The sequence below is a fragment of the Cygnus atratus genome, chromosome 12 (genome assembly GCF_013377495.2).
Source record: "Cygnus atratus isolate AKBS03 ecotype Queensland, Australia chromosome 12, CAtr_DNAZoo_HiC_assembly, whole genome shotgun sequence".
NCBI lineage: Eukaryota > Metazoa > Chordata > Aves > Anseriformes > Anatidae > Cygnus > Cygnus atratus.
This window is the reverse complement of record NC_066373.1, coordinates 6,908,536-6,923,414: the sequence shown is the minus strand read 5'-3', so window position 1 is coordinate 6,923,414 and position 14,879 is coordinate 6,908,536. Positions and strand designations below refer to the sequence as shown.

The 14,879-nt window shown below is 35.8% G+C and overlaps 1 protein-coding gene across 3 annotated transcripts in view; it reads right to left on the bottom strand.

Annotated features, from left to right (window-relative positions):
• Positions 1–14,879, bottom strand: part of ADAMTS18 (ADAM metallopeptidase with thrombospondin type 1 motif 18) — an 80,082-nt gene that overhangs the window by 27,112 nt on the left and 38,091 nt on the right. For all 3 annotated transcript variants that reach the window (XR_004778165.2, XM_035543675.2, XM_050713253.1), the window contains exons 9-16: positions 13,429–13,566; positions 11,630–11,783; positions 10,495–10,590; positions 9,375–9,523; positions 3,586–3,758; positions 1,663–1,793; positions 1,403–1,526; positions 39–283 (exon numbers count right to left, since the gene is read on the bottom strand). Coding sequence is in view for 2 of the 3 variants with exons in the window: in XM_035543675.2 (XP_035399568.1) it covers positions 39–283; positions 1,403–1,526; positions 1,663–1,793; positions 3,586–3,758; positions 9,375–9,523; positions 10,495–10,590; positions 11,630–11,783; positions 13,429–13,566 (1,210 nt within the window). In the remaining variant the exon portion in view is untranslated. The remainder of the gene's footprint in view (positions 1–38; positions 284–1,402; positions 1,527–1,662; positions 1,794–3,585; positions 3,759–9,374; positions 9,524–10,494; positions 10,591–11,629; positions 11,784–13,428; positions 13,567–14,879) is intronic.

Here is a 14,879-nt window from a genome sequence, read left to right as displayed (position 1 = left end):
ATAGACATCAAGGGAAGAATAAACAGAAGAAAGCTTACTTCAAAGACCAGTGTCTCATTAGTTGGTCCTGCTGCATATAGACTCTCTGGATGGTTAAAAGAGCGTTGATAATCAAAAACTGTTCCAGCAAAAGGGAACTTTCCTGGCCAGTCAATTGTCCAGTCTCCTGTTAGATAATACTTTTTACTGAGGTTGCGCACTGCAAGATAGCTGGTTGAGATTTGCATTTCATGGAGGTGTATACTGCGTGCTCCTGCTGGAATAGTGACCACAGCATAGTAGTCTGAAATGAAAGAAATAAGCAACATTTTTTCAATTGCCATACAGATAGAGATGGTTTACCCTTTTTAAGTCACTTTGAAAGATATTGAAGATAGATGTTCTAATCCACCAAAGTTACTCCATTTCCACAAGAAAAAAAAAAAATCTGATCTTAAACCCCGATGCAGTCTGTAATCAGAGTAACTCAGAGGTATTTCAATTCCTGGAATATTTCTTTGTGATTGAAGACAAGAAAAAGCAAGTTTACCTTAGAAAAATGCAGAACGTACTAATGGTAGTTTCACTGTAACTGTTTTACCATGTTTTCCCTGTAGTTTCCTGCAGTAGTTGGAAGGTACCACTTCAATCATGGGCAAGCTTTTTGAAACCTACTTCATTCTACAGTCAGATAAGATGCTACTGACAACCTTCAACACACATGGAATACAGCTCTTTTTGCAGAGCATCCAGTTTAGCTTATTCTCCTAGCGTTGTATTTCTGTATTGCTATATCCTAAATGATTTCCTGGCATACCTCACTGTAGTATTGACATGTCTTACAATCATCAATAAATGGATCCTCAAAATAACTCTGTGGGTAAAGAAATATTTATTATCTCCATTTTATGCCTGAGAAACTGAGGTAAGGTGAGAGGATTTCACAATAAGCCCGTGACAGTCCACTAAAGAAAAGTCCACATCCTAGTGACTGGATCATCCATTGAATCAACTGGACTGCTTCCCATCAACTTAATTCGAAAATGGATGTGGAAATGCTGTCACATTTGGCATTATGCTGTGTATCACTTTTTATATCTTCTAATGTCCCCTTCCAGTCAGAACTGTTGACGCACTTGCATGAATCTTAAAATATTTTTAGAGGAAATTCACACGTAAAAGGAAAAAGTGGCTTAAGAAACAAGAGGAATGCCTGCAGATTAACTAACCAAAACTTATGTTCATAGCTTTCTTGTTACCAAGAAACAGCAGAAACGTGAACTCTTCTCTCACTCTCCCTGTGATTTTCAGTTCACATCTGGACTTTTAGACACTCCCTAATGAGCAAGGAGTCATATATATATATTACATGGGGATACAGCAGAGCAACGAGTTGATGATCATGTGGAACAGCTTTCCTTACCATTAGCTTTGTGCTGGATCAAGTACTGGCCTTTAAAGAACTTGCATGTTGAATTATCTCCTTTGCAAACTCCACAAGCATCCAGTACAGCTTTGGAACCAAGTCCATGATCACACCCTACTTGCTGCAACCAAAAGGCAGAAGTAAAGGACTCAGATACAAGGGAATTTGAAGTAACAGCTGCATTTTCTATAAAGGAGTCAATTGCCCACTTAAAAAAATAGACATTAAGTTTTTAAGAAACTTAATTATTATCTTACTTCACAAATTCCATCAATGCAAACATCGTATTTATTTGGCGAACACAAGGTGCCGTCCTTCACTTTGCTGGACATTGCAAAGAAAAAGTCAAAGTCTTCAGCTGTACAGTACAATTTACATCTGTCTTCCTCTGGGGAAAACAAACAAACAAACAAACAAAAAGACAAGGAAGTATTAGACCTGTGGCACAGTTTAAAAACTCCAAGCACCCTGCTCTTTCTTCTTCCATCCTACATAACATTTGGCAGGTACAAGGATTAATTGTGTAGTGACTTATTAGGACCCCAAGATAGGCAAAATTACAGACAAATACATTTTAAAACAATGTATGGATTTAATGGCCCACACACTCACAGAATTAAGAATTCAACGCCAATGTGAAAATGGGCACATTCATTAGCTTTGCTGCTGTGGCTGTGATTTCAACTCCACTTGTCCATAGTTTTAATTCTATTGTAATAATGGTATTTAATGTTTAATTAAAGTTTGAAAAAGGTATGATTGCTCAAATGGTGTGTTCAAATGGAAGCTAGGACAAGGGTGAGGTTGTCCCCTAACAAAAGCACTTTTTCCTTAAAAATGCCAGACCATTGTCAATCAAATTTCTTCTTATACACAGATAGTATATTGTGCTTATAAAGGGCTGATAAATTCTTTGTAGACAAATACAATGATGCTATTGTGGATTTTTGGCCCAGTTGCTGAAATACAGTTTTAATACGAATATTAAATGCAACAAATAAAGCAATGCAAAATTTTCAGGAACATGAAATTGGATTCAAAATAGTATCCTTTTATTCTTAAATAAGCAGCTGGATTTTCGATAGTATGTAGCACTCAACTTGTTCTACAGAGGCAAGGCATCTGTAGCAGTTTTGAGAACGAGATCATGCTTTCAGGAGTATATAGATCATGGGGGATATTTTGAAATGCAGTTAAAGAGAATAAAGACAGGCATTTTCAATTTCAGCGTCACTTGGGAATTTCTTGCTTTTGAAAAGTATGCCCTTTGTCCCTTATTTAAGCTCTTATTTCTTTTACTAAACACGGCCCTCACCTTAAAACCAATGTAGGCTACATTAACTGAGGTTAATGAGGTATTATTCCCCCTATAATGTAGCATCCACTGTTACATGCTGTGAAACCGTTTCCTCTTTCCTCCATTCACAATGGCATTGAAAACAAATTTGTGCAGGTTGTAAACAAAGCAGCTACATGTGATATAATCCAGTGACTTTTCTTTAAGTAGCAGCAATCGCATATATAAAATGTACTTTCAAACTGCAGCAAATACTTGCTATAATTGATAAAAATGAACATTGATGCAAATTGTTTACAAAACTAAGGTGCATAAATTAAAAATAAACTTTAAATCTACAAAAGACAAGAGAGAGTTATTGAGACCTGAATTTTATAAAGATAACTTTAAAAGATGTATTCCTGTACATTATTTGTTTTTCTAATTCTTAAGGGACTGTACCAGTAGAAAAGTCAGAAGGTTGATTTATTGTTACATTTTGAAATCTGAGAACATTCCAAAGGAAGGAAGATTCTGGTAGCGTTATTGTAGAAGCTCACATTTCCCATGCTGAAAAATCCATGGAATTTTTTTTGCTTTCTATTGTTTTGTTTTTATACTAAAACATATGTAATATAAAAGAAAGGGCTAGCAACAGCTGGGGAGTCATGCTAAGGACAAAGGTTTAAATTCACAACCAAAATGAACTCTGCATGTTCATACAGGTGGTATCACATAAGAGCTGGATTCAACTATGCTGGAAAGCAAACATATCTCAAATAAGACAACTCAATTTCTATATGCTTACATCACGGTGTTATTTGCCTAAAGAATATGGATGACTTTCAGCTGGTAGCTTGCCTCCTGAAATGGCCTTTGTCCATCAGAGCTGTGGCATAATTACCTTCCACTTTAGTGTATGGCTTCCATTTGTAGTACCATCCCCGGAAAGGTTTGCTGTTATATTCTGCACACTGCTGAGCACGGAAGTCCAAACTATTTGCTGGACATGGTTGAGTATTACAAAGTTGATAAATACGACTGGAACCTTGGCAGAATTTGCCACCATACTGTGGCCTAAAAAATAATAATAATAAAAAAAAAAATTCATTTGCAGCACTTACTTTTTATGTGATTGGCATGTTACATGATGCACATTAACAGAGAAAATGAGAGGATGTATTATCTCAGGAGATCAGTATTTCTTATACAAACCATTAATTTTCATAGTTGCTAAAACCCAGCAAGCAGTTGCCATGAATTATCTACTTCGATCATTGCAAACTCAGCAAAGATGCAAACATCTAGAGGTGAATCATGTGTTCACTAATTAAAATTTATAGCTATTTTGTATTGGCTGGTTTCAGTCTTGTTAATATAGCTATTTTTACTCCGTTGTAACCCAGCAATGAACATGTGCAAAGAATTACCCATCACAATAAGAGTTAATAAAGGATAACATAGCACTGATCAATCATAAACAAAATGAATAATGACATTCGGTTGTTCATTTACTTTATAAATCATTTTGAAAAAGTGTGCTTTTAAGCAAAGGAGGTGGGACTACACATAGTTGCCCTGCTATAGGAAACCATTGACGTTCATGGATAACTTTAAATAAGGTCACATTTGTTTCAGCAAACCTTACTTGCGTATTTCCCTTAATTTTGGAGAGAATGAAAAGAACATATTCTGTTACTTTGCTTTGCATAACTCATCTTATGTTATCAGAATTATATATATATATATAACTATTTGGTCTATGTCCGTGACTGTAAGCTGATTTAAAATGCAAGAATTGCTCTTTTTAAAGTGACTGAGAGACCCTGCAAACTGATGAGATATGTATTCACTCACTTCCTTATTCCTTATGGATCTCCTAAGAATCCACTGATGTTATTTTTGCAGTTCCACAACACTCAGATATACATCTGCAAGTACTGAGCCAAGTCTTCAAAACCCCGAACTCTAAGAACTGTTTGTGATGTTATACTATTTCTTGCATCAAGTGGAAAAAAAAAAAAACACAAAAGTGAGAATTCTGCACCCACATACATTTATATTATGATTTTTAAAAATTGGGGGACATACATGCTTGGGAGACAAGATCTTTCAGTGGATGGCATGACGATGTTACACACATATTACAGACAAAAATGAAAATAAAATATATCAGGTAATAAAAATATTATTTTAGTTAAGTTATTACTTATTTAATAATAATCATTATTTAAGATACATTTAAATGTAAAATACTGTTAAATTTAAATATTATTTATAGTCATCTATATAGCTAATATAAAAGATACAGTTGCAACAAGTGTGATCAGATTTGTTTAAAGCCTCAAACAGTATGCTGTAACTATACCCCGTGTCAAGCATCTCATGCAACTTTTAACATGCATCTGTCTGGGGAGTAAAATGGAGACAGCTTGGTGCAACATGGGTGAGAAAATCCACATACATTTTATTTCATTGTACTATTCCGTATTGTAAATTTTAACTCCCACACATCTAACCCACTACCTAAGGTGGAACTTGGTTCTCATGTTTTAAATCAGCTTTGAATGTACACAATACCTGGCTTTTCCAGAATTCTGGGCTACAAAACAGTTTCTCCAAGGAACAGGTGTAAACCTTCTGCTACGCCATTTAAAACTGGGTTAAAGCACCAGAGAAATGTGTTGTGGAAAAAAACACTTCCACTGACCTTTCTTGAGGTCATCTACTAACTACACTGACACTGGGTACAGCAGCAAAGGTCTTGAAAAGAGACAGCTTTTCCATGCTAGCTGGTGGCAATTCAGTCTTTGAAGAGCAGGGAGGATGTGAATTATCAGTGAAGTCAGTATTTGTGCAGCTGGGGGGAGCCTGGAGTTTAGGCAGCCAAGTGTTGGGTCCTTACTCAATTCTCTACAGACTTTCTTTACAGCTTCAGCACATATATGATTTTTGAACTCCTTCAGCCCCAGTGAACAAATCTGCTTTAGTGGAAGGAAAAGAAGCAACCTCCTTCCAAGTAAATGCCACCAAATAAGCAATATAATAGAATTATTTATGGCTAGATCGTGATTTCTAGCCACAGGCTTGTATTTAAGGATGGTATAAAATTCCACCAAACTAAGGGAGCACTGAAAGAGGCATTCTGTTTCTCAACTCTGTTCCAGCATTTTAATATTACAGTACATTCCCATTACTGAAGCCATTGGCCAGAGAATTGATGGAAACATCTCCACCTTCATTTTTTACCAACCAGATGTCAGTTGAGTAATTCACAGGAAACTAGATGTAGGACTACAAAACCAAATTTCAGAAAAAAGGACTAATATTGACACTGATAAAGTCAAGCTTTTATTGTGATGTTTATACCAACAGCTTTTGGCTTCAGGTTAACAGCTCTTTGAGTATAACCATGCTCACAGTCAAAAAAGGGTATTCCAATATTTTTATAGCAGTATAGTGCTCCTAATGCAGATACAGCATAAACTTTCATAGGTGTACCTTCCCAACTTTGGCACATACTGGTAAAGATCCCTGCATTAATAAATGGAATAAATGCTGTTATAACTGAGGCGTTACTGATGACAATTGGAGAAGGAAGAAAACAGTTGAGAAAGGCCAGCACAGTCTCCAAAGAATGAATTGTAAAAGGAGTATAAGTACAAAGCTGCCAACTTCATAAAAGACTCAAATATTAAAATGCTACAAGTGTAGTTTAAATAAATTCTACAGTACCCTTAATAGAATGTACTTAAAGATCAATGAAAGAAACTAAAGTGGCTATTCACTGGAATGTAACACAGAGAGTGTAAAATCCTGGAAAAAAAAAAATAAGGAAAATAGGGAAAATATTTCATGCATTATGAAGGGAATTGAGACCGAGATTTCTGGACTCCTATTTTTTCATGTTTTGTAATCATTTAAATTGAAGTGAGGACATTTCTGTTCATATTATGACCATATTATGACAATATCACAAGCTAGACAATTGTTTTCTGCATGAATTCAAAAGATCTACAATGCCTTTCACAATCTTCCTTTTTATTAATGCTTTCAATGGCATCATTATTTTACACTGGCTTACATCTGCATTGTCTGTACTCACTCTTACAGCTATTGTACAGAAAAGATTAAAAAAGACATGTTGAAGCCATTTTATTGATTTAGTCTTTTATTTATATACATGCTAAAACCCCATTCTACTTCTGCTTCTACTGAACAATGCACTATTGTGAAGTGGGTAGGATGCAGTCCCACAGATACAACTCAGGTATTAATTTAAATCTCTCGGGCACTCTTCAGGTTCTTTCCCAGCTAAACTATTAAATTATGTAATCTATTTCTATCTTGGAAAAGTACCCCAATTGTAAAATGTTGTGATTTATGAAAACCAGATCCATGAAATTACACTGGGACAATTTATAGAAACATAATGATTTTAGCAAATCTTCATAGCCCTGTGTTTTACAGATGACCTCCATAGGTGTCTGTTATTATGAATTCGTACATAACTGAGGTGGTAATTCAGGAGCCGTATCCAGAGCTGTTTGGGTGTGATCACAATGTCCATCTTATTAGTATCATGAGAAAGGGAATTGAATTGTTTGCATATCATTTTCAAGAGGGGAATTTCACATGCTAACACAGATAATAAGTATTTCATAAGCAGCAGTCTGAAGGTGTATTTCTCACCTGTCTAAGCTCTTAAATAAGGTGTGTCACCATTAAAATCATGGGAAACCTAGAAATCTCCCCCAACTCTCCTGTAAGAAGGTCCAGTCAGTTCTTCAGAGATCCACAGCCCCTGTCATAATCTCCTATACATATTATTTATTGTTGTTCTCAGAATTTTGCTATCCAAAATCATCTGTCAGGCTTAGGAACAAAAACATTAGCTCCTACACAAACCTGGATTAGGAAAACTGAAATAAATATCTTACATATGAAATAATATGCATATATATATTGAGATATCTAAACATCTGAAATGTATTTCAGAAGTTCAGAAAGAAAGGAATCATTATTCTTTGTTTATGTGTAGCTTTAGAAGTGAACAATGAACAGTCAGTAGGTTATAAATCTTTCTATGTGGTTTAACATTGAAAATGGATAGGATTCCACTTTTATATAAAAGTGCTGTGATGTGAAATACAGTTACCTGGATATCCATACACTGTTGTATATATTTATGTAGATGGCTTGTTTATGGTCTGTAATTTCATCACTCTAACTCTGAGAGAGATTTATAGTATATTCTTCTTGCTCTAACTGGATTATCACTAATGTAATAAAATTTAATTTTTTTAGAGACACAATCCAGTTCTGGTATCAAGTCTTACATGGTTACATCAAGTCTTACATCAAGTCTTACTGAAATTAGAACAGATAGATCACTCTGGGTACAAGTTTTAAATACATGCTGCAGTAACAGACACATTGCAAGTTAAAGAGCTTTTGTGTTAACATAAGTTGAAATCATCATTACTTATTATAGTAAGCCAAACTGAAACATTCCAACTAATGGGCATTCTTCTGTCTTGCAGGGAGAGCAAGAGAAGGTTTACAAATCAATGCAAAGAACAAGGTGCATACATGCAAATTTAGCAGGAAAAACAGGGACCAACATAAGAAAACCAAAATATATATATATATGACACGTAATTGAGAACCTCTATTTTCGTGCTAACTACTTTAAAAAATGAAGCTATCCAAGTAATTTTGTTCATCAAAAAACACAGAGAAACAACAGAAAAGGTTGAGAATGCCCTGCTATGGATCTGCAAAGATTGACTGATGGAGGATAATAAAGACTATTTTAACTAACTTGAGTTTTCCCATAACATAGTATATGAAGCATGGATATTACTACTGGAGCACTATGTAATAGGTGTGAGGCTTCTTTACAGCCTCATATAAACTGTGTCATATTTTCTCTATTACTGCAGTTTAAATGCTGTTTTTATTGTGTGCAATGAAGAATACATGTGTATATGCCTGTTAAAGTTTTGTATGAAATAAAACAGTGAAATCATTTTTTTTCTAGTAAGTTGCAGTGAACTGAGTACTTAGAAAAGATTCTAATCTGATAACACTTTACTTCTACTATGAAATAGTATTGGAAGGAATAGTAGTATGTACAGCGATAAGACATTCACTAGAGGAACATGCCAGAAATGTCTTATGACTTAGCATAGAATACTATGGTTCAGCAACTTTATTCTGACTTGTGAAACATAAAAGAATACAAAGAATATGATAGACATACAAAGTCATCAATCTAGAACCATTTTGATACTGACTTTAAATGTCTTTGGTTTATTATTCTGGACAGTATGATCTCATCAGAAGTCTTTTAAATTACAGTTAAATTATTAGGTGTGAATATGCCTGTGTGGCATTTCTTTACTGCAGCAGGTGTTTGATAAACTGCAGTGTTACAAAATAAATTCAAAAAGTCAGAGTGTATAGATGTTGCAGTGTTCTAGCATTCGTCAGACAGCCACTACTTTCTTCTAGTGGACAGAACATATTTCTGTCCTTTAGATACTGACTGGTCATAATGGACATGAAAGAATGGTCTAAGAAGCATTTCACATGTATCATTTCCCTACAGAAATGGACCCTATCTGTTTTGTTTTGTTTTAATAACATAAACAGCATAAAAATAATACCTTTTTCATATCTATGTCTTACTTTGGATTGTTGCAGTGTCTTTCTTGATATGTGACCCCACCTCCGCAAGTCCGAGTGCACTGTGACCACTTGGACCAGGCAGACCATTCACCATTTACAGGCTTGGGTCCATGATCACCATATTTGACACACTGTCCTCTTCGACACCACTGCCAAAAGAATGCCAAAAAATATCCCATCAGAGTTAGTGGTACCTAGTAGGTGCAAAAGAAAAGAAAAAAAATGGACATTTAAAAGCCCTAGCGCTTTACCCTAGGAAATCTAAGGTCACCCATTGAACTCAATGATATAGCTCACGGTACGACAAGGACTCTGAAGTAGGAGATTGTTCGAAATGATGGTATAGATAAGCGGTGCCCTTAAATCTGTCCAAGCTCTGACTCACAATCTCTGAAGCACAAATTTTCAAAACTGTTCTTTTGGAGAGTATCTTTTGGGGTTATCTTCCCCCAAAAAACATGTTATTTGATGGTCTTGGTTTGTCAGAACCTCAAAATCTCCCACGTAATTTAAAAATAGCCTGCTAAAATTCTGCTAAAATTTCTCTCCTTTTATCATTCACTTATGAAATAGTATACAAAGAGAAAAAGCAAAATAGAATATTTGTCAGTAACTTGGAAATCAAAACAATATTCTGTTGAAACAAACATTACAGAAAAATAAAATATAATATGTAATTATAGATGAGTGTAAAATAGAGAGTGCAACTATAGCAAATAGCCATGTTCTTCTAGTAATGATCATTGATGATAATATGCATGATGGCCTTAGTTTCTACAGCAAGTATAATGGCTTAAGAAATGTTTATATCAAAGTGGAATTTGAAGTCTTGATCTAATTCCTGTTATAATCAATGGATTTTTTTACTGATTTAGATTTGCTAGATGTATCTTATTCCATAGCTTGATAGGACAGGCATCACTACCTACAATCAAATAGGCACCACTGTGAGGACAAGTCCTGACTACGTATTGCAATGCAGTCTTTTACAGAGCAATAAGCAAGTCCTTGATACAAAACCTGGGGTGGTCTGGATAAAACTGGTCTTGAGAGGAGCTAGTATTTGACCCAATACAGTCTAAAACTAAGGTAGAGTGACATCCTATTTAAAATAACTTACCATACTTATACCACAAGCTGTTCCTTCTGCTGCTGGCATGAACTTTGTCTCACATCTGTGACCTACTTTGTGACACCAGAGAGATTTGCATATGTCCTGAAAAGAGAAAAAAAAAAAAAAAAAGTACTTATCATAGAACTCATAATTCCCATTATGTCCTGGTGTTTAGAAAAAGTAACAAATGATATATGCCTTTGCTACCATACAAGCCATATAGACAAAATTTTCTACATTTATATATCCAGAGTTTAAGATTCATAGTACAGCCATATGCTGTATATTGCCTTCTTGTTTATGCACCATTTCACTATATACATATTTTTCTACTATTTTGAGTGTGAGACTATACTAAAACAAAAATTGTGTTAAAATGTTAAAGGCTAAAATTAAAACAAGTCTGCAGGGACAATAAAGCTGAATAGATTTTCTAAAACATGGGAGGTGGCTGGAAAACAGTCTCTTCACGATGCTGTTCATTCTCACCTCTTTGTTTATTAGCTGTTGAAGAAACACTGCTTGCATCAACTGATAAATATGGTGAATATAAAATAAATCAAAATTCTCCAGGATAATAATGGGAGTAAAAGAAATGACAACACTTTTCAGAATGACCACTCTGGATTATTTAATAAAATGTCTTCTCTGAGGAGGCCAGCAAGGACTGTAATAGTCACTATAATAATGGGTTAATCTAAATTAATCCTTCATCACAGAGTCAGAAGTTCCATTTTCATTGTTCTTAAATGACTCTGTAGATCTTTTCCAGACTTCCACATCAATGCATAGGAGTAAAACAAAACACAAGAAGCTTAGTCCTTTTACCACCCTCACCCCTCATGAAAGTTTTGATAAAAGCTCTGCTGCCTGCTAGTGTCACTAAGCATAGTAGGCAAGGGCTCAGGGGTCTAATGTATCCAACTGCACACCTGACTCATGGAAAAAAACAAATTTCCTTCTGGAACACCTCAGGAATGGTGATATTCCTCAAAGGAGGCCAGTGCCTTCAAAGCAAATTGCCAAGCAAGATAAGGTAGAGAAATAGCCCCAGGCTCTGGAGAACAGTGTTACTTCTATTTATAGAATGCTGCAGTTCCCTAATATAATTTTAACTTTCCACAAGGATATCAATAGGTACCTTTACAAAGCTGAGGTTGCACACTTTCGCTTTCATTCCAAATTGCCATTTGCACTGGGTATCTGCATCGTAGATCTGCCCGGGCAGTTTGTCAGGGTATTTATACTGTCCTGTTTGCTTCGGTTCATCAATCAGACAGGCAGCTTGAGCTGTACTATAATGAAAATGTATAGTAATTATGACTAAGGTCTTTAAATCACAACATTTTAATTTGCTACAGAACAGCAAAAACATATAGTACGGTATAGAGTACTTTTAATTAGCTTTATAGTCATGTACTGAAATAAGAATATATGCTTGCAGGAGCCAAAAGATCTTGACATCTTGTTGGTAGCCTGACCTGCAAACTTTTAAGGAAGCAGGAATTTCCAGGCTTTGGGACTGTTGTGACAGGAAAAAAATGATACCAAAGTATTTTGCTCCCTTTATTTGCATGTAACAAGATCAAGGTAATCTAGTCTGCTTCTTTCCCTTAAATAGATTCCCAAAATCAGGAATCAAGAGTCAACATGGACACTGTCTCATTTCAGCATTCACTTCATGTGGATCAACAAACAGAAGCCTACTGCAGCTTGTGTGCTTTGGGTTGGCTGGGTCTAGCTTAAGACCAAAGGTACACTATGGTCTGCTTTTTTTCATTTATGTATGCTTGAGAAGCCATGTATATGGAAGGTAACCCTACGCTAGATATATCTTCCAAGTGTATGTCTGTTGGACCATACTGCATGCTGGAGGGCTTATGAGACTTTTTTAGTTTGCAATTTGCTTGTGTAATCTGAATATGCTGCATCATTGGAGCAGACAAAGTCACCAAAACTGTCATCTTTCCTATCCATTGCTCTAAGATAATAATTTGAAACCAAGTACTGAATAATTTGAAACCAAGAAACTGAAATATGTAGGAATTCGATTCTTACTTCAGAGAATTAACATCTACAATGCCCTTACTGGATCTGGGTCTTAGTACCACTTACACATTTTTACATAATGATGCATAGTCTACCCATGTACAACAAATAAAAGAAAAATTTGGCAAGAAAGGACTGCAATTCTGATGACATTAAGCATAGACAAAAATACAGTTCCTTTAAAAGCATCACTGAGTAGTACCAACACTCTGGAGAAACAGCTGGCATCTTTCTCTTTTTAACATTTTTTTCCCCAGAAGCAGTGTATGAAAAACTTAAAATGTCCTTACTCATGTCATGAGCTAGATCAAGAGAGAAACTCTAGGGAGAAAGGCAACAAACGTTAATTTACATTTTCTAATGACTTTGGCACTACTGTGTTGGCCCTCTTTTGTGTTCACTTCCTGCTAATTCTCTAATAAACCTGACAGGAATGCTTGGGAAAGAATGATATGCCAGCCATTATTATAGGATATTCATGGAGAGTGAAATTTGTTGTTTTGAAATGAGGCAGGAAAAAGACACTTATACTGCACAGAGAAGTTGTGGATGCCCCATACCTGGAGGTGTTCAAGACCAGGTTGGATGAGGCCCTGGGCAACATGATCTAGTGGGCAGCATCTCTGCCCATGTCAGGGGGTTGGAACCAAATGGTCTTTAAAGTCCCTTCCAACCCAAGCTGTTTTATGATTCTATGGCTCTCTGATTCTATACCATACCACCTATACACCTCAGATGTCCAAGTGTGCAGGCTCAAATAGTGCACTGGTTTGAGCACATTTTAAAAGAGGTAAATTTCACACCTACGTAATTTTTATGTCTGTTCAAGAGTTCAAGGCCAGTTACTAAGATACATTCCCTGACACCGGTCCAGATTAACATCTGACCTACCTGAGAAATTTGTTGAGATACTGCCTGCTGCATACAGACCAAGAAAACACACCATTGTTTCCCGTAAGTGTAGGAGACATAATATTTCCCTCAGCTTTTCTACAAGGATTTCCTTCTCCATCATGAATCATACCAAAGCTGAAAAAGAATCATACATGAGAGTGAAAATTTACATTAATCAGAAGCAAGACACAATTTGTGGCAGAAGAAACACATTACAGTCAACACCTCTGTGTTTGAATTCCACAAAAGGATAAACACATGCACAAACCACCATTCAAATGACTATTAGGATGAAACAAGCTCCAGTTAATAGCATTCAGACTTTACTGTCATCATGCACTTGTATGATTAGAAAAAAATAGTCATTTTTCAAGAAAGACCCATATTGGTGATGGACAGGAGCTCTGCAATGTGAGCTGATGACAAGACATTGGCATCTAATTACCAGAGTTACAGACGGTTTCAGAAGTTTTACAGTTTAACCATTGGTCTTTTTTTCATGAAATTGTGCCTGTTTGTTGTATCATGAATTGCCAGTGAAAAATTCTATCTAACATCTGCTTTATAGCTTTATATGTCCACCTTGTTGGACATACCATAACAAGCCAAGAACTGATTTTACTTGGAGTCAACTGTGTCTTGGAAGGAACTCCTAGGGGCAATGGGGGGGGGAGGGAGGGGGGGGAGGGGAAGGAGGAGGGGGGAATATTATACCATCTATAATAAGCCTGCTCTGCAGATAAACAGATGATGAATTTCTTGCAAAATCATGGTGAAAGAGAAATATTATGAAAAGTTCAAGTCACAACTATACCTATATGTTTTTGCAGCCTTAGTCAAATGGGGCTAATCAATGCCAAAATCATATTTATACTCTAGGTGCCCTATTTTCATGTCTCCAAAATGCTAAGTATCTTATAGGGAAAAAAAAAGGCTAAACAAACAAACAAAAAAAAAGTGACTAATGAGTTGTGTGGATAATTGCAGCAGAGAAATTACCCCAGATTGATTTTTCCTCCATGTGCCCTCCTATCTCTCTCATTTATAACCATGCACCAAAAAAAAAAAAAAAAAAAAAAAGTGAATGATAATAGCACCACTTCTGCCATTTTACTCAAACAAGATCTTACTAATTGTTATTAATCCTTGAAATAAGGGAAATGCACAATTAGTACATGTACAAAGAGAATCCTATTGATATGGATGGAAGTAGTGATTCTTACTATTTTCAGTCACAGCTGTAACTTGCCTATGAATCTACCAGCTTAAAATATGCAATGTTGTCTGAGCCTTTCTTTGCCTATTGACAACACGTGCTAACATAAATATTGCGGAGATCAGAACCCAGTGAAATAGCAGTTACACAGCTGGAAGAATAAAATGTAACTGTCCTCCTAATCTGAGGAGGAACTACATAGCTGCATTCAATCTGGAGCAAAAGAGGTGGG